A 16,962-nucleotide genomic window follows, 5' to 3' on the forward strand; every position below is an offset into this window, starting at 1 on the left:
GGGTTGCGGCAGCAGGGGTTGTGGCAGCGGCAGGGGAGTTCTATAGAAAAGCATAGAAAAGCGCCAGATTCCAGGAGCCACCTGGTGTGCAGGGGGGTGGTGCACACAGGGAGGGGAACGGCTTGCTCCACCCCCTTGCCTTTCCTGTCTCCTTGTTCGTTTGGCTGTTGCGGCATTGTGTCCCTTCTGATAAACCAGTGAGCTAAGGTGGTTTTCTGAGTCCCGTGTCATCCCAGCAAGGTGAAGGTGGGGGGTGGGGTGTCATGGGAGGCCCCGAGTTCCTCGCAGCTGGCATCTGAGATGGGGCAGTCTGTGGCACTGAGCTCTTTAGCTTGCAGGATAGGACGCCGACTTCCCGAGGGCAGTGAGATGGTGTCAGGAGAAACAGCACCCAGGAGCTGTGTAAAACACAGTGCCCGTGGGTGTGTGGATGGGGGGCAGTGGGTAGGGCCCCCCGGGTTCAGCTTTGGCCGTCCTGGAAGGAGATGCGGGTCTCCTCTGTGGGCCATGACCAAAGCTGGGGGCCTGATGCGTGAGACGGAGGCCCGGGGTGCGCCCCTTCCTTCCCGGCTGTGAGCGTCTAGAGCTCACCGCCTCTGAGCTCATTGTCCTCAACAGTAAAGTAGGCGCATCCCACGAGAAGGGTCAGATGACATGGCACTTGTGAAAATGTCTGACAGACAGAAGTTATACTCGTGTAGTGGTGCTTCAGTCCTTGGGAACTTAAAACATTTAAAAATACTACTTGAAAGGCAGTATGACAAAGAGGGAGAGATGGGGGTACCTTCCACCTGCTGGTTTACTCCCCAAATGGCCCAACAGGCAGGGCTGGGCCAGGCTGAGGGCAGGAGCCAGCAGGAACTCCATCCTGGTCTCCCAAGTGGCAGGGGTCCAAGAACTTGGGCCATCAGGTGCATATTAGCAGGGAGCTATATTGAAAGCAGAGCAGGGGGCCAGCACTGTGGCATAGCGGATAAAGCTGCTGCCTGCAGTGCCGGCATCCCATGTGGGCGCCGGTTCAAGTCCCAGCTGCTCCACTTCCAATCCAGCTCTCTACTATGGCCTGGGAAAGCAGTGGAAGATGGGCCCTGCCCCCACGTGGGAGACCCGGAAGAAGCTCCTGGCTCCGAATTGGTACAGCTCCGGCCATTTGGGGAGTGAACCAGCAGATGGAAGACCTCTTCCTTTCTGCCTCTCCTCCTCTAACTCTTTCAAATAAATAAATCTCAAAGGAAAAAGCAGAGCAGGGGGCCTACCCTGTGGTGTAGCAGGTAAAGCTGCCACCTGCAGTACCAGCAGCCCATGTGGGCACTGGCTTGAGTCTTGACTGCTTTTTAAGATTTATTGAAAGAGAAGGAGAGGCAGAGAGTTCTTCCATCTGCTGATTCGTTCCCCAACTGGCCACAACAGCTGCACCAATCCAAAGCCAGGAGCTTCTTCCGGGTCTCCCAGGTGGGTGCAGGGGCCCAAGCACTTGGGCCATCTTCCACTGCTTTCCCAGGCCATAGCAGAGAGCTGGATCGGAAGTGGAGCAGCCAAGACTTGAACCGGTGCCCCTATGGGATGCTGGCACAGCAGGCAGCAACTTTACCCGCTACGCCACAGCACCAGCCCCTCCTCCACTTCCAATCCAGCTCTCTGCTGTGGCCTGGGAAAGCAGTAGAAGATGGCCCAAGTGCTTGGGCCCCTGCACCTGCATGGGAGACCCGGAAGAAGCTCCTGGCTTCCGATCAGCTCTGCTCCAGCTGTCACAGCCATCGGGGGAGTGAACCAGCAGATGGAAGACCTCTCTGAAATGCAGAGTTACAGAGAGGCAGAAGCAAACAACAAAGCAGCTTGACTCAAACTGGTGTCCTGACGTGGGTGGTGGCTTAACCCACTGTGCCACAGCACTGGCCCCTCGTGAATATTAATTGACAGATGAACACCTCAGCTGGCCCTGCACTTGGGCCCCCGTGATCTGCGGGGACTGAAAGGAAGACCAGAACAGGTTTGTGGACATCTAAGCACCGGGTTTCACACGTCTGCCCAGCAGAGTGGGTCAGAACACTGTGGAAGCAGTAATGGCTGCCTTGCCTGAGCTGTCAGGATGGTCAGCATCACCCCAGTGGCCACAGCTTCATCTGGTCCCAAGCGGTCTTAGGCCGCCAACCCTGGATGCCCACCCAGAAGTCCAGAGGGCACTGTGAGACTGCCCGTCCCAGGTAGCGCCTGTCCCTCCCGCCAAGCCCATGCTGACCTGCAGACTCTGCATGGCCAGACTCGTGCTGGCCCAGAAGCCTCCTTGGCCCTCGTCTGTACGAAATCCCAGAGCTCAGCCACAGCCTATCAGAGGGGCGACATCACTCTCCTGGTGGCGTTCTCGGAGCACTTGGGATCCTACCGGTGCAGAGTCCCAGCCCATGACAGTCACCCCTCAGTGACATCACTCCCCCGTTCCTGGAAAACCACTTTAATCAGCTTGTGGGGGCAGGAGGGAGACCCAGGCTAAGCTTCAGGCCCACCCCGCCGCCCTCCTGGCCCAGCACAGGTTAGCAGCAGTTCTCAGAGGCCCTAGGCCTCCCACAGCGAAATCAGAGCAAGCCATCTCCAGAGAGCCGACAGAGGGACGGGGCTTGGGGAGCAGTATGGAGTCACAGGAGGCTCCCCCAGCAAGGCCTCCGGCCAGGGAGCTGCAGACAGCTGAGGGCCGTGATTGGCAAGTCCCAGGGGAGGGCAAAGGCACAGGGCACATGGCCACAGATGGCAGCCAGACAAGGCTGCCCACACAGCTCACGAGCCTTGGCCTCTGCAGGGCACCTCCCAGGCAAGAAATCCGAGCCTCCCCCGACCCACCCCAGCCTTGAAAGCCGGGGCCGGGCGGGCGAGGAGATTCGGCCCTGAGGCTCAGTGGCAGTTCTGACAGCTTGGGTGGCAAGGAACTCCGTTCATCCGGCAGCGGCAGCCTCCGCTGGTGTCCCCTGGGCCCTGGAGAAGACAGGAAATGAAGAGAATTTCAGGGCCAAGAGGACAGCCCCGCTGTGGGGGCCTTGGCCCTGCCAGTCATCTGTCCAGAGCAGCTCGGAGCCTCAGCCACCCCCAGGAAGCAGTGGTGAACCCCTCTCCGGGGCTGCGCTGGAGCCAGGCAGGGAAAGGCCCTGTGTTCTCTGCCATCCTGGCAGGCAGGAGGGCGGCTCAGCTCCACCTACGGTAACCACAGCCCTGGCGCTGACAGCCCCGCAGCAGGCACTCTGGATTCTGTCATCCCCATTTCACAGAACAGGTGACTGACAGCCAGCATGTGCCAGAGCCAGGGGCCAACCCCTCAGCTCCACATGGAGCCCTTGCTTGCTGCACCCTCATACGGGGCCAGCATCCTAGCCCCGGAGGCCACCTGGTCCCGAGATCTACGGGGGAACAGCCGTCAGCGCCTACAGGCCGATGGATGCCGAGCTGTGGGCGCTGCACAGGTTTCACTGTCACACGGCCCTGCTCGTCTCTGGGCGGCAGTTTTTCAGCCACGGAAAGACATGAAGAACATTGTGACCTTGAGGGGGGTGCTGGAGTGGGCCCCTGGGGGGCTCAAGTCCTCCTCCAGAATGGCGCCCTCCCCAGCCCCTGCAGCCCTCTCCCCAGCACTCACCCCGGGGCCCCAGCGCGGGCCCTTGGTGACCCAGCAGATCTCGGTGTGGCAGACGGTGCAGCGGATCCAGTCGCAGCCGTCCTTCTTCTGCACCACGATCTGGCACTGCGGGCAGTGCATGGCCTCCCCCTGCTGCAGCATCAGCTGGAGCGAGCGGAGCAGGCGCTGAGCTGGAGCCGCCGCCCGCCTCACCCTGCCCCTGCCCCTGCCCCCGCCCCCGCCCCCGCCCCGGAGCCCTGAAGTCCTCCCCTGGGCTGCCGCTCCTAGGCTCCTAGGTCCCCGTGGGCCCCGGCCTCTGCCAGAGGCTCTTTCTGCTGCTCACCACCCGCCCACTTGGCCTTTCCCTGGGTGGGAGTGACAGCCAGAGAGGGCCAAGCCTGCAGGCTGAGCAAGCCCAGCCCGGGAAGCCCCCAGGGCTCGCGTCCCTCAGCCCTGCCCAGCCTCACCCTCAGCATCTCTGTCGTCTGCCGGGCAGCCACGTCATTCTGCGCCCGCAGGGCCAGGTCGTCCTGGTACTCCCTGCAGTTCATGTGCTCGTGGATGGCCTGCGGGGGCAAAGGGCAGAGGTGAAAGGTCCCCAGGGGATTGAAGCAGCAGCAGAGGGCCTGGCGTCAGGCCCAACAGGTTCAACCACAGCCTGCAATGCCAGCACCCCTGTGAGCACCGGTCCACACCCCGGCTGCTCCACTGCCAATCCAGCTCCCTGCTAGTTGACTAATTCACTCCCTGGGAGGCAGCGAGTGATAGCCCAGGTTCATTGGGCCCTGCCACTCATGTGGGAGACCTGGGTGGAGTTCTAGGCTCCTGGCTTGGGCCTGGCCCAGCCCTGGCCATTGCAGCCATTTGGAGAGTGAACCAGCAATGGAAAAATCTCTCTGCGCCCCGCCCACCCCACACACACTTTTTTTTAAGACTGACTTATTATCTGGAAGTTACAGAGGGACAGAGAGAAGCCTTCAGTCCACTAGTTCACTCCCCGAATGGCCGCAAATGGCACATAAGCAGGGGGCTGGACTGGAAATGGAGCAGCCGGGATGCGAACCAGCACCCACAGGGGCTTCCGGCACTGCAGGTGGTGGCTTAACCCACTGCACACAATACCGGCCCCGTGGACTCGAGGCCTCTAATACCGTCAGTGACGGCTTCGCTTCCTGTCCACACACCCACTTTACAGAAGAGGACACTAAGGCTGGGGAGGTGGAGCCAAGGTCATCACCCAGGGTGAGACTCTGTACCTCTGAAGTCCGGCCCAGCAGAGACCCCCCAGGGCAGCTCCCCCTGAGCCCCAGGCCTTAGGCTCCGGGGCTCAGGGACTACACCTGCTCGGCTGAGACTACCCGGATACCCAAACTGCCCGCCTGCTCCTCACCTCGACGGCCAACTTTTGAGGTGGCTGGGACAGAGAGCTGCCTGGGAGGAGAATCCGGCAGGGCTCAGTCTGGCTGGGGGGGTGGGGCACAGCTCACTTCAGGACAAGGGTCGAGCCTCAGCCTGGAGCCAGCCTTGGGGTCTGGGCTGGGACTGAGACCAAGGTCCGGTCAGAAGCCAGGGACCAGACTCGGCACGGGAACAGGAGGATTTTGCTATAGAGGCCCGGTTCACATCAGGGTCAGGCCTGGTGCGTGGCGAGGTTTGGGACTTCGGTGGGTCGGCACTGAGCCTGGGATTGAGGCACAGCCTAGCACTGGGGCCAGAGCTGCGCTCGGCCCAGGGTTGAGGCTGTGTGTGAGGCCAGGGCTGGGACGTGGTTCAGGCCCAAGCCAGGCTCCGGCTACCACGCAGCTCTAAGCGGTGACCAGGCAGTGAGTGGCACAGCTCCGCGAGGACAGCAGGCACCAAGCAGTGAGCAGGGGGTCTCGCCCCTACCTTGCAGAGCAGGCAGTTGACGTGGAAACACACGGGGCAGGTGAACTCGTTGACGTCGTCCTCGAAGAAGCACCAGCCCTTGCAGTCTGGGGTCTTGCAGTGGTAGCTGAAGGCACTGCGGTTCTCGGCGATGGAGACGCTCAAGTCCAGAAAGCGCTGGTAGTCCTCGGGGGACAGGAGCTGGGACACATCGCAGCCTCGTCACTCGGGGTTCCCAGCACCTGACCTACGGCCCTCTGCGCCAAGCGTCCTCCCGGACACCCCCAGCCAAGTCCCAGGCTCTGCTCTTGACCTAACCTAACCCTTCGAGTCAAACAGTCCACTCAAGAGGGGGCGCCCGTTTGCACCCCAGCCGCTCCGCTTCCAATCCAGCTCCCTGCTGTGGCCTGGGAAAGCAGAGCAGATGAGCTGAGTGCTCGGGCCCCTGCACCCATGTGGGAGACCTAGAAGGTCCTGGCTTTTCCCTGGCCCATACCTGCCTGTTGTGAGTACTTGGAAAGTGGCCCAGTAGATGGAGATCTCTGTTGCTCTGCCTCTCAAACAAACCTTAAACACAGGCCTCCACTCCTGCATCGCTCTGCTACCCTCTGCCCTCTCCGCACTCGGAAGCCCCGAGTGTGAGCTCCAGCCACTGACGCCTGTCCCCTCAGCGGGGACTTTGCCACGGGCAGCCAGGCAGCGACCCCGACCGCAGGTAACCGCGGAGCACGGACACGCCAGGCACTGGCAGATCCTGGTCCATGTGGCCCTGAGTCCACACCCTGGGCAGGGCCCTCCCATCCGGATGCTGGCCTCGAGGTGTGACTTGCTGTAGCCAGGAAGAAGGTCGCATCTACCTGGGGGCAGCAGGTGGGAAGCACAGGGGCTCCCCTATAGCCAAGCTGGGGCCCCTGCGACCAGCACGGGAGCAAGTGCATGAGAGACCACGGCAGCCGAGACCACCCTAAACCAGGCCGCCACGCGACCTGCCAGCTAAGCCCAACCAAAGGGCCGCCCTGCAGCTTCGTGGGCCGAGCAGGCAGCTGCTGTCCTAAGCCACCGCGAGCGACACTGCTGCCCAGCAAAAGCTGCTACAAGGGCCTTCCCGTGTCACTCAGCTCTGGGTTCCTGCTGCACGCCCCTCACTGCCATCGCACAACTCTTGAAACAGAAAGGCAGGTGGTAAGACGCTGCACAGAGGGCAGGGGTCCGACTCCCGGTCACAGGGCCAGGATCGGGCTGCAGCGCACCCCCGCCCCGGTCCCGGTCCACAAGGACGGCTTCCCTCCAGGCTGGTCCTGCCTGGGGCCCCGGCCCCACAGGGAGGAAGCCACCCGCCCCTCGTCCCCCCAGCGGAGCGAGACGTAGGGCCCCAGGCCTGCCGTACCGCCCGGATCTCCCTCTCCAGCAGCTTGCCCGGGCACGAGTAGGTGCTGTCAATGAAGGGGCAGGAGACCTCGGCCTCCTGGCTGTTGCGGATGGTGCCCTGCAGGCACTCCCTGTGGAGCAGAGGGAGGGAGGGCGTGAGACCTGGACTTGGCGGGCTTCTCCGCAACTCTCCCCCCTCCCCTTGCCAGGCTCGCAGCCTGGCAGCCACGCCCCTCCCCGGGTCCTCCTGCTCTGGCCAGAGGACCCCTCTGCTCCAGGGCTGCCTCCCAGGTGGGCCCCATGGCCTGTGCTAGAATCCCTGCACATCGGTGACAGCCGACCCACGTCAGCCCCAGGGAGGCGGCGGGCCCGGCAGCCAGGGCTCTCCAGTCTGCTGTGGCGGATGGACATACACACTCCCTCCGCGTGGGGTGGGGGGCCAGGGCAGTGGCCTCAGAGAGCGTCGGCCTGCCCGCTCCCAAAGCTCAGTGGGAAAGGGAGCCAGAGTACCCAGCATCCTCTCCGGGCTCCTCTAGGAGCTGTGTGGCCTGGGGTTATCTGAACCTATCTCATGTAAAATGGGGAGACAGAGGGTACCTCCTCCGGGTTTCTGTGGGCGCCCAAGGAGCTGTAAGAGCGCAGGGCCCCCCCACACGCAGCCCTGTGTGCCGGGGTGGGCGCACCTGCAGAAGGCGTGCAGACACTCCCGCAGCACCACGGCCTCGCCGGGCCCCAGCACCGAGTAGCACACGGGGCACTCGGCGGGCTCAGCGCTCAGCACCAGGCTCCTCTGCTCCAGCTGGACGTGCTGCAGGTAGTTCCCCTCCTGCTGCTGCTGCTTCCGCTGGGGACAGGGGCGGGGCCAGGCCCGGGGTCAGGGCGCCTGAGCGGGGCTGGGACTGGCCAGGAGGTGGGAGTGGGGCTGGGAGCGGGCCGGGAAGGAGGTGGAGACACCAAGAGACAGGAGACGGCAGGGGGCCAGACGGGATCAGAGCCCGCGAGAGTCGGTGGTGGTGACAGGAAGGGGTCAGGCTGAGCCGGCGGCCAAGGAGGTGGGGCAGGGCTGCGCCCAGGGGAGAGCGGGGGAACGGTGAGGTGGCGAAGCCAGAGAGCAGAGCGAGGCTGCGGGTGTGCCGCGGAGTGGTCACGGTGGGTACAGCTGGGAGAGCCCGTGTCCACAGGGAGGGCAGGCACGGGAGCTGGCCCGATGCGGTCTGCCAGTGCCACCATAGGGCAGGTCCCAGGTAGGGAGAAGTCAGGGCCAGGTCCCAGGAAGGCAGGAGTGGGTCATGCTGGAGGGGAGGGGGATGGGATGAGGGAGGGTGGGGTCAGGAGTAGGAGGTCAGGGTGAGGTCATGCGGGTACAGCGGGAGCCAGGTCACAGGTAGATGGGGATGAGGTCTAGGCTGAGGCATGCCAGGGACATGGCCAGAGATGCGTCTACCTACACGGGGGAGTGTGTGTCAAAGCGAGGGGAGCTGCAGCCCACACAAAGGTGGGGCCGTGTCACAGCCAGGGAGTGGGCCTCAGCCAGAGGTGACCGAGAACATGCCCACAGTCCAGTGCAGGGTCACAGCGGCGACAGGAGCAGGCAAGGCGGACGGGAGAGCGGCAGTGCGCGGGCGCCTCCCTCCCCAGCCCGGGGTGCAGGTGCCCGTTCCAGGGCTCCCGTGCCCACCTGCTGGTACTGGCGCAGCCCCTCCTCCTCGCCCGCCAGGCGCGCTCGCTCCTCCTCATCCGGCTGGTACGAGGCAGGGACCTGGTAGGCCTCAGGCCGCGCACGGCAGCACATCTCACAGCCAGGCCGCGTGGGCTTGTTGATGAAGGTACACCCTGGGCACTGCCAGCCCACCTGGGGGCACAGGGAACGTGAGCCAGACAGGGCGGGGTGCGGGCCAGGGAGGAGGGCCACGGAGGCAGCTTACCGGTGGGGGCTCGGGGACCGCATCTGGCTCCTGGGGGGCTGCAGGCTTCGGGGAGGCCGGCTCCAGGGGGCCCCTTGACTGCAGCGTGAGGTCCTTGAAGCCCAGATCTGCAGACAAGGCGAAGGGTAGCAGCTCCATGTGGCCCGCTCCCAGCCAGCCTGCAGGCCTCCCTCCTCCCTAAGTCCCCAGGCCTAGCCTGCTGGGGTCAGGGCCCTGCTCCTCCCATAACACCCTGCGTCACAGCGTCCTGCACCTCCGATGGGCCTGGGGGTAGGGGGCAGTCCTGACTCAGAAACATGGGACACGGACGCCCTGCGTCAAGGCAGAGCCGGGAGGCCCGTAGCCGATGGGGACCACAGGGACGGAGCCACGCCCCACAGCCGAATTCCACGTCTTTGGTGGTGAAGGACAGCAGCAGGCCGGCTGGCAGAGCCCAGTGAGCTCTACAGGCAGGGTAACCGCATCCGAGCCGACCTGCGGGACCGGGGCGCGGTCGTGGCAACAGGAGCGGACGTTTCTCATGAAGGAAACGTTCACACCGAGGGAGTCCATGGCAAAGCGTCACAGGGTTTATAGTCCAGGTTTTTGGCCCCTCCCACGCCAGCTGCCCTCAGAGGGTCCGGTGCAGTGCTCCCGGTGGGCGTCTCCCCACTGAGGACGGGGTCCTCTGGGTCTGGTGCGCCCCGCGGCTGGGGCAGGACCTCACCTTCCAGCATCCGCAGCTGCCGCTGGCGGTGCAGCTCCTGAGGGTTGAGCGAGGTGTTGCGGGCCGACAGCAGGTACAGGTAGGCGCAGTCCCCGTTCCGCCGCACCCCATGCGAGTGCAGGGTCTCCTGGTCTCGGGCCAGCCGCTGCCCGATCACCCACTGCTGCAGGACGGGTGGGAAGCCATAGTCCAGGAACACCTGGCGGGGCACCGACAGAGGGCAGTGGCGGGGAGGGCGGAGGCGCGGGAGGGGGGGGCCGGGGCGGAGGACAGGCCGATGGCACCACACTCACCATGTCCTTGAGGGAAGCCACCGTCATGTCGGGGCGCACCGTGAGCCAGATGGTGACCGTGTGCATCTGCGCATCCTCCACGCTCACCCACAGCCTGGGGGAGGGAGGGCAAGGCTGCACAGGAGTCCTTGCTTGCACGTGGGCTTCAGTCTGGGGAGGGGCTGCCCTGGATTCCCACGCCCCTGAACCCCTCCTGTGTTAAATTCTACAGCTTACCCCCCTCACTGGCTCCCCACTGCTGTTGGGACAAGCCAAACCCTGCGGCACCCCGCACTACCTCCTCCCCCACACCGCAGCCACACCCCCAGGCCCAGTTGTCTACGGCCAGGAGTATTCCTCGCACTTAACATTAACTCAGTCCTTGCAACGAACCCCCAGAGGCAGGTGGCACTGCTGCACACCCCCCTTTCTACAGCTAAGAACATGGGGCGCAGATAGGTGCTGGGGTCTCCACCCAAGAAAGCAGGCGATGACTGCTGGAGGGCGGACTCCACGGAGACAGCGGAAGTGGTCTAACACCAACTTCCTCAAAGATCCGCCAACACTTCAGGCAGGTGAAGAGCAGGAGAGGAAGAGCTAAGATAAAGATGATTTAGGGTGCAGAGCAGCAAAGCCTAGCTGGTTCCTTCAGAAAGGCTGGGAAAACACTGCTTCCAATAAAGAACAGACCGGAAGCAACTGGGGAATGAGGAGGTTTTCGACATTAAAAAGTGACTGCTGGCCCAGGCCTGGGACACAGCAGTTAAATCCCTGCTGGATACATCGCATCCCCGCCACAGCCCTCTTGGAGTGCCTGGTTCGAGCCCTGGCTACTCCACTTCCGATCCAGCATCCTGCTAATCTACTCCCTGGGAGGCAGCAGGTAATGGCCCAAGTATTGGGGCCCCTGCCACCCACGTGGGCAACCCAGACGGGGTTTCCGGCTCCTGGCTTCGGTCTGGCCCAGCCTTGGCTGTTACCGGCATTTGGGGAGCCCTCCAGCACATGGAAAATCTGTTGCTCTGCCTTTCAAATAAATGAATCTTTAAAACACACACACACACACACACAAAATAAGCTACCACTCCAGACTCAGAGGACTCTAGTCAAAGACAAGAAGTGCTGGAGAGGGTCTGGAGAAGCTGGCGCCCTGAACACACTCCCAGTGGGAATATAAAATGGTGCAGCCACTTTGTTGTCTTTAAAATTTACTTGAAAGTGAGAGTTACAGAGAGGGGGAGACAGAGATCTTTCACCCCCTGGACCACTCGCCAGATGGCTGCAACGGCCAGGAGCTTCATCTGGGTCTCCCACGTGGATGCAGGGGCCCAAGCACTTGGACTATCTGCTGCTGCTTTCCCAGGTCAATAGCAGGAACTGGATTGGAAGTGGAGCAGCCAGGTCTTGAACCAGCGCCCATATGGGATGCTGGCACTTTAGGCAGTGGCTTTACCTGCTATGTCACAACTCCAGTCCCAGTGCAACCACTTTGAAAAACAATCTGACAGCTCTTCAAATGGTTAAACAGTCACCATATGGTCCAGGAATTCCACTTAAGATAAAAACATGTCCATGTGAAAACGTGGACACAAATGTTCATGGCAACATCATTCATAACAGAACAACCCACATGTCCATCAACTGATGAATTGAGAATGAAAATACAGTGTCCACACAACAGATGATTTTTTTCAAAAGTTGCCAATAGGCAATTTGTTAAATATTTAATTTAATTGTTTGAAAAAGTTACAGACAGGAAAAGAGAGACAGAGATCTTCCATCTGCTGGTTTACTCCCCAGATGACCACAACTGCCTGGGCTGGGCCAGACAGAAGCCAGGGGCTTCTTCCCCGTCTCCCATGCAGGTGCAGGGGCCCAAGCACGTGGGCCCTCTTCCACTGCCCTCCCAGGCATTCTAGCAGGGAGCTGGATTGGAAGTGGAGGAGCCGGCACTGCAGGCAGCAGCTTAACGCAGCACAGGTCCCGGGACGATTATTCAGAACGAAGCTCTGTGTGAGCAGGCCGAGCTCGGGACACCAGCATCCTATGCGGGAGAGCGTGGGTTCAAGCTCCGGCTCTGCTTTGGATGCCAGCTTCCTGCTAATGAGCACCCTGGGAGGCAGCGGTGATGGTTCGAGAACGTGGCCCCTGATACCCGTCTGGGAGACCAGATGGAGTTCCTGGCTCCTGACTTCAGCCGGGTCCAGCCCTGGCTGTGGTGGGCGTTAGGGGAATGAATTAGGGATGGAAGATTTTTCAAATACCATGAAAATACATAGATTTTAAAATCCATTTACTTTTTAAGATGATGTATGCAACATATGAATCAATCTAGAAAACTTGATGCACAGTAAAAAGAAGCCAGACCCAAAAGGGCCACACGTCCCAATTCCTCTTGTGTGAAATCTCAGAGCTGGCAAACCCCTAGAGGTATGAGGCAGGTGCGTGGTTCCCTGGGGCTGGGGCCTGGGGAGAGGGGAGGGACCGGAGTAACCGAGTGCACCATTTCCTTCTGGGAGGATGAAAAGGCTCCAAAAGTGATCGTGGTGCCCGGCGCTCAGCTTTGAGTAAACTGAAAGAGGTTACTGAACGGTATGCCCGAAATGGCTGAGTTGTATGGACGTGAGTCTGACCTCCATAGAATGTGGAAAAAAATCAAATTCTCCATATGGAGAACTGAGAATCAGAAACTAAAACTACTGCTATTACATAGCTTATAAAAAAGGCAGGGAAGGGGCCAGCGCTGTGGTATAACAGGGAAAGCCACTGTCTGCAGTGCCACCATCCCATATGGGCACCGGTTCGAGTCCTGGCTGCTCTACTTCTGGTCCAGCTCTCTGCTGTGGCCTGGGAAAGCAGAAGAAGATGACCCAAGTCCTTGAGCCCCTGCATCCGCATGGGAGACCCAGAAAAAGCTCCTGGCTTCAGATCGGCACAGCTCTGCCCGTTGCAGCCAACTGGGGAGTGAACCAGCAGACGGAAGACCTCTCTGCCTCTCTCTGTGTAATTCTGACTTTCAAATAAATATTAAAAAAAAAAAAAAAAAAAAAAAAGGAGGCGGGGAGGGGACAAAAACCCCAGGCGGCGACACCGACGAGTGACTCCAGTGCCAGGACTGTGCTAAGCATTTCAGCATCAGGTTCAGGTCTCCCAGGGTGGAGACGGCAGAACGTGTTCGCCTTTGCCTCCCCTGGTAGAAGCTGCTCTGAACTCCTGTGGGATGTGCGACCGCACCACACAGCCCCGCATCCAGCCAAGGAAGAGTAAGTCCTGGCCCACAGCCACAGGAAGTGAGAGGGAAAAGCAGGTACGACTTCCGAGTTATGCTCTTCAGGGGAGTCTTCCCTTCTGTGTGATGGCTGGGGCTGGGACAGCCACTTTGGACCAGGAGGTGAATCAGAGTGAAGACCATGAATGGCAGAAGGCAGCAGCAGCCTGAGCCTCCGAGGACAAGGAGGAACACAGCCTCCATCCGGACCGCCTGCCAACAGGTTTGCTTGTTTTTTTGAAGATTTGAGAGAGAGGGAGACAGAGGTCTTCCGTCTGCTGGTCCACTTCCCAAATGCCCACAACAGCTAGAGCTGGGCGAATCCAAAGCCAGGAGCTTTCTCTGGGTCTCCCACGTGGGTGCAGGGGCCCAAGCACTTGGGCCATCTTCTGCCACTTTCCCAGGCCATAGCAGAGAGCTGGATCAGAAGTGGAGCGCGTGGGATGTGAACTGGCACCGTGTGGGAGGCCAGTGCTGCAGGCGGAGGCTTAACCTACTACAAAACAGTGCCGGCCCCAGGCCACCACGGTGTTGTTCTGTCACAGGCCAGCCATGCCAGTGCGTGTCCTCACAGCCTCGAGACAGTTCATTATCATCCCAATTTACGAGACAATCGAAGTGCTCCGAGGGCAGGTGCCCTGCCCTGGGTCTCGGTTTGAAACCAGGGGGTGGGGGTGGGGGTGGGGGCAGTCGCTGCGGCAGAGTAGGTTAAGCCTCTGCCTGTGCACCAGCATCCCATAGCGGTGCCAGTTCAAGTCCCAGCTGTTCTACTTCCAAGCCAGCATCCCTGCTAACGCACCTGGGAAAGCAGCAGATGGCCCAAGTGCTTGGGCCCCTGCACCCACATGGGAGACCCAGAGGAAGCTCCTGGCTTCAGCTTGACCCAGCTCTGATCACTGTGGCTGTGATAGAAGACCTCTCTGTTAACTCCTCCCTCTCAAATAAATCTTTAAAAAAAAAAACCAACCAAGTCTCAGGCCAGCCCTGTGGTACACAGCTAAGCGGCGGCCAGGAAAGCCAGCACCCTGTATCAGGGCAGTGGTTCGAGTCCTGGCTGTTCCACTCCCATCCCACTCCCTGCTAACGTGCTGCGAAAGCACTTAGGCCCCTGTACCCACTTAGGAGAGGCAGATGGAGCTTCCGGCTCCTGGTTTTGGCCTGGTCCAGCCCCGGCCACTGCCGTCACCTGAGGAGGGAACCCGCAGATGGAAGATCTGTCTCTCCCCATCCACCTCTCACTCTCCCCTTCAAGTAATTTTTTTTTAAGAGAAAGAAAAGGAAATGAAAAGAAAAGGAAGAACAAGAAAAGAAAATGAAATGAAACCAGGTTTCCTGGCCCCAGCGCCTGCCACCAAGAGTAACTTTTCTACAGGCCAGCATGTGCAGCTGCCAACGGGCTCAGGAAGCCGAGGCCTGGGCCACGCAGGCCACGCGCTGCTCACCTGATGTCCTTTGTGGGGGAGGCCTCAGGCTTCAGCTGCACGCGCAGGGGTAGCCGCTGCTCGGCCAGCCAGGTGGCACACTTCACAGCCACCTGCTCATCGCCGCCGGCCACTGCCCTGGCCAGGCTCAGCGCCATCTCCTCGGCTGAGGGCCAGCACAGCAGGCACAGGTTAGCACGGGGTCCTCTCAGGAGCGGGTGGGGGAGGGGGACGGGGGGGCAGCAGTCCCTGCCCCTGGGAACCCCCACACATCCCTCGACAGCCGGCTTCCAGGTCCATCTCTCTCGGGGCCTGCTGGACTCTCCCTACCCCAGGCCACTTGGACCCATTGTCCCCTCGCTCTCCAGGGGCTCGGGAGAGTAACGCTGGGGGAGCAGCAGGTGGAAAGGGCGGCCGGTGGGGGCGAGGGGGGGAAGGCCTCAGGCGAGAAATGCCGGCAGAGGGAGCCCGGGGCTGAGCCTGGCAGGCTGGGGGTGCCCGAGGCCCGCAGGCCGGGCTGGGGGCTTTAACAGCACAGCAGGAAGGGAGGCGGAGCGAGGGGGTGAGGGCAGGAGCGGCAGCACGCCGCGGTCCCGGTCGGTCGGCGAGGTCGTCCCCAGGAACCCCCACCCCGCTCCCGGAGCAGAGCCGGCCCAGGGCCTCGAGGCCCGAAGGGCGGAACCGCAGGGGCAGGTGGGCCGAGGGCCGGCGGGAGCCCCCTCTCCAGGCCCTTCTGCGTAGGCAAGGCAGGGTCCCGCCCGAGGCCCCACGCCGCGCCCACCTTTCTTGGTCTTCTCGTCCATCGGGGGCGGCTGCACCCATCCCCCCCAGGGGGCCGCGGCTCCGGGGAATCGCTGCCTTCGGTCACCTGGGGGAGCGCGGGGGACCAGGAGCGGCTCAGGGCCCGGCGGGCGGCCTCCGGGCGGCCCACACTCTCGGGGAGCCCCGGCGGCCCGGGCGGGAGTCGGGGTCGAGGGCCGCACCCCGCCCGGGGCGGTGCAAGCGCAGCGGCGGCGGCGAGCCCGCGACGGGCGAGAGGGGTGCGGGCGGCGGGGACCCCACTACTCCCCGCAGCCCGACCCCGGCCCCTCGCGGAGGCGCCGCTGACAGAACCGGAGGGGGAGGGGCGCCGCCTGGGCGGAAGAGAAAGTGAAAGCGGCGGCCCCGGAAGTGGGCCGGCTCAGGCCCGGAAAGTTGTCAGCTCAGCTGGACCCCCGGTCGGCGGCCGCAGACACCCGGGCTGTCCGTCCCTGGCGTCCCCGGCCCCACCGAGCGGTCCCGGGGGCTCAGGACCCCGGCCCCAGGCGACCCCGGCCCGTACCCCGGGGCTGAGCGCCGACTCTGGGGCTTCGCGGGGGGCGGGGCCGGGGCCTGGCCGGCGGGGGCGGGGCCGGGCCGGGGCCTGGCCGGCGGGGGCGGGGCCGGGGCGGGGCCTGGCCGGCGGGGGCGGGGCGGGCGCTCTGTGAGCCCTGGCTCGCACCTGTCCACACCGGCCAGCCAAGCCCGGGAGCCCCCTCTTCACCGGGACGGACGCTGCCTCTAGCGGCGACCCTCGCCTTTCCACGGGGCCATGGGTGAGGTTTGCATTCTCTTAGCAAAGGCTGGCAACCCTTTCTTTGCGTGCCCCCAGCATCCCACCCCTTTTAGTTTTGCTCATCCCGTGGCTCCGCAGATCCCGCGGGCTGCACCTGCAGAGTGGATCCAGAAGCCGTCGCCTCCTATCGCTGCACCTGTAGTCAGTTCTCTGCTATTTCGGGGTCCGGGTACCGGCATCACTGGGCGCCTTGTTTCTCCACGGCCCAGCCCGTTCCCGTCCATTGCCACCCGACAGGCCGGTTGAAATGTCAATCAAGCCATGTCACGTCCCACACTCAAATACTCCGGGGCGACTACAGGAAAAGCGAAGTGTCTCTGAGGCCTGCCTCGCCCCCTGACTACGCCTCTGCCTACTGCCCCCTCCCCCCCAGCTCAGTCCACTCAAGCGCCACTGGCCCCCTGGGTCCCGGAACAGGAACCCCCTCGCATAGCCCAGATGCGTGTCTGGATGCTTTGCCCTCGTTGATCTTGGTCTCTCCTCAATCTCCCCTGGCCGCCCCAGCTGAACCTGACACCCCTGACCCCCGCACGCTGGCTGCGGTTGCCGCTCTCAGCCTGTGTGACTGAGAATATGTATCTTGCCTCTTGGTCTGTTTTCTGCGTCTAGAGGGCAGATTTCCGCGTTGCTCATTGCTGTTTTTTGTCTAGGGCAGGTCCTGACGTGGGACAGGTGCATGAGCTGTAGGTTAAATGAGTTAACGGAGCGCCAGCTTTCATCTGGCCTGAAAGAGCCCTTAAGCCGATGGTCCTCACCTGGAGAGCCCTCGGCACCTCTGACACCCAGGCCGCATGGCAGGTGAGCTAACGGGCAATGCCTGGGGCTGGGCGGGCATCAGGCGTGGGGAAGTTCTGGGGTGTCTGAGAAGCCAAGTTTGACAGCTGCTGCTTCTCAGTGGCCTGCAGACAGATGTTGTTCATTTTTGCTTAGACATCATTCTT

At 62.2% G+C, this 16,962-nt stretch overlaps 1 protein-coding gene across 3 annotated transcripts; it reads right to left on the bottom strand.

Annotated features, from left to right (window-relative positions):
* Positions 1 to 2,437: 2,437 nt before the first annotated feature.
* On the bottom strand, positions 2,438 to 16,199 carry RBCK1 (RANBP2-type and C3HC4-type zinc finger containing 1). 3 transcript variants are annotated; one of them, XM_062203976.1, is made up of 13 exons: positions 16,116 to 16,199; positions 15,209 to 15,295; positions 14,449 to 14,593; positions 9,760 to 9,853; positions 9,467 to 9,665; positions 8,761 to 8,867; positions 8,514 to 8,687; positions 7,519 to 7,679; positions 6,855 to 6,966; positions 5,489 to 5,668; positions 4,069 to 4,167; positions 3,623 to 3,766; positions 2,438 to 2,967 (listed from the first exon to the last, which is right to left on the bottom strand). In XM_062203976.1, exons 2-13 carry the CDS (start codon positions 15,228 to 15,230, stop codon positions 2,887 to 2,889), a joined length of 1,518 nt encoding a protein of 505 aa, XP_062059960.1. In that variant the 5' UTR covers positions 15,231 to 15,295; positions 16,116 to 16,199; the 3' UTR covers positions 2,438 to 2,886. The 3 variants fall into 3 exon arrangements, with proteins under 3 accessions (XP_062059960.1, XP_062059962.1, XP_062059963.1); XM_062203978.1 differs by lacking the exon at positions 16,116 to 16,199 and adding an exon at positions 15,749 to 15,772; XM_062203979.1 differs by lacking the exons at positions 7,519 to 7,679; positions 9,760 to 9,853; positions 14,449 to 14,593; positions 15,209 to 15,295; positions 16,116 to 16,199.
* Positions 16,200 to 16,962: the final 763 nt, after the last annotated feature.

This window comes from Lepus europaeus, chromosome 10 (genome assembly GCF_033115175.1).
Source record: "Lepus europaeus isolate LE1 chromosome 10, mLepTim1.pri, whole genome shotgun sequence".
Taxonomy (NCBI): Eukaryota; Metazoa; Chordata; class Mammalia; order Lagomorpha; family Leporidae; genus Lepus; species Lepus europaeus.

Coding starts and splice junctions, on each gene's coding strand:
- RBCK1 (XM_062203976.1), bottom strand. CDS start 15,230: ATGGACGAGAAGACCAAGAAAG. Junction 9,854..14,448: donor TCCCCCACAAAGGACATCAG/GTGAGCAGCGCG, acceptor TCCCTCCCCCAG/GCTGTGGGTGAGCGTGGAGG. Junction 6,967..7,518: donor TGTCTGCACGCCTTCTGCAG/GTGCGCCCACCC, acceptor TCTGCTCCACAG/GGAGTGCCTGCAGGGCACCA.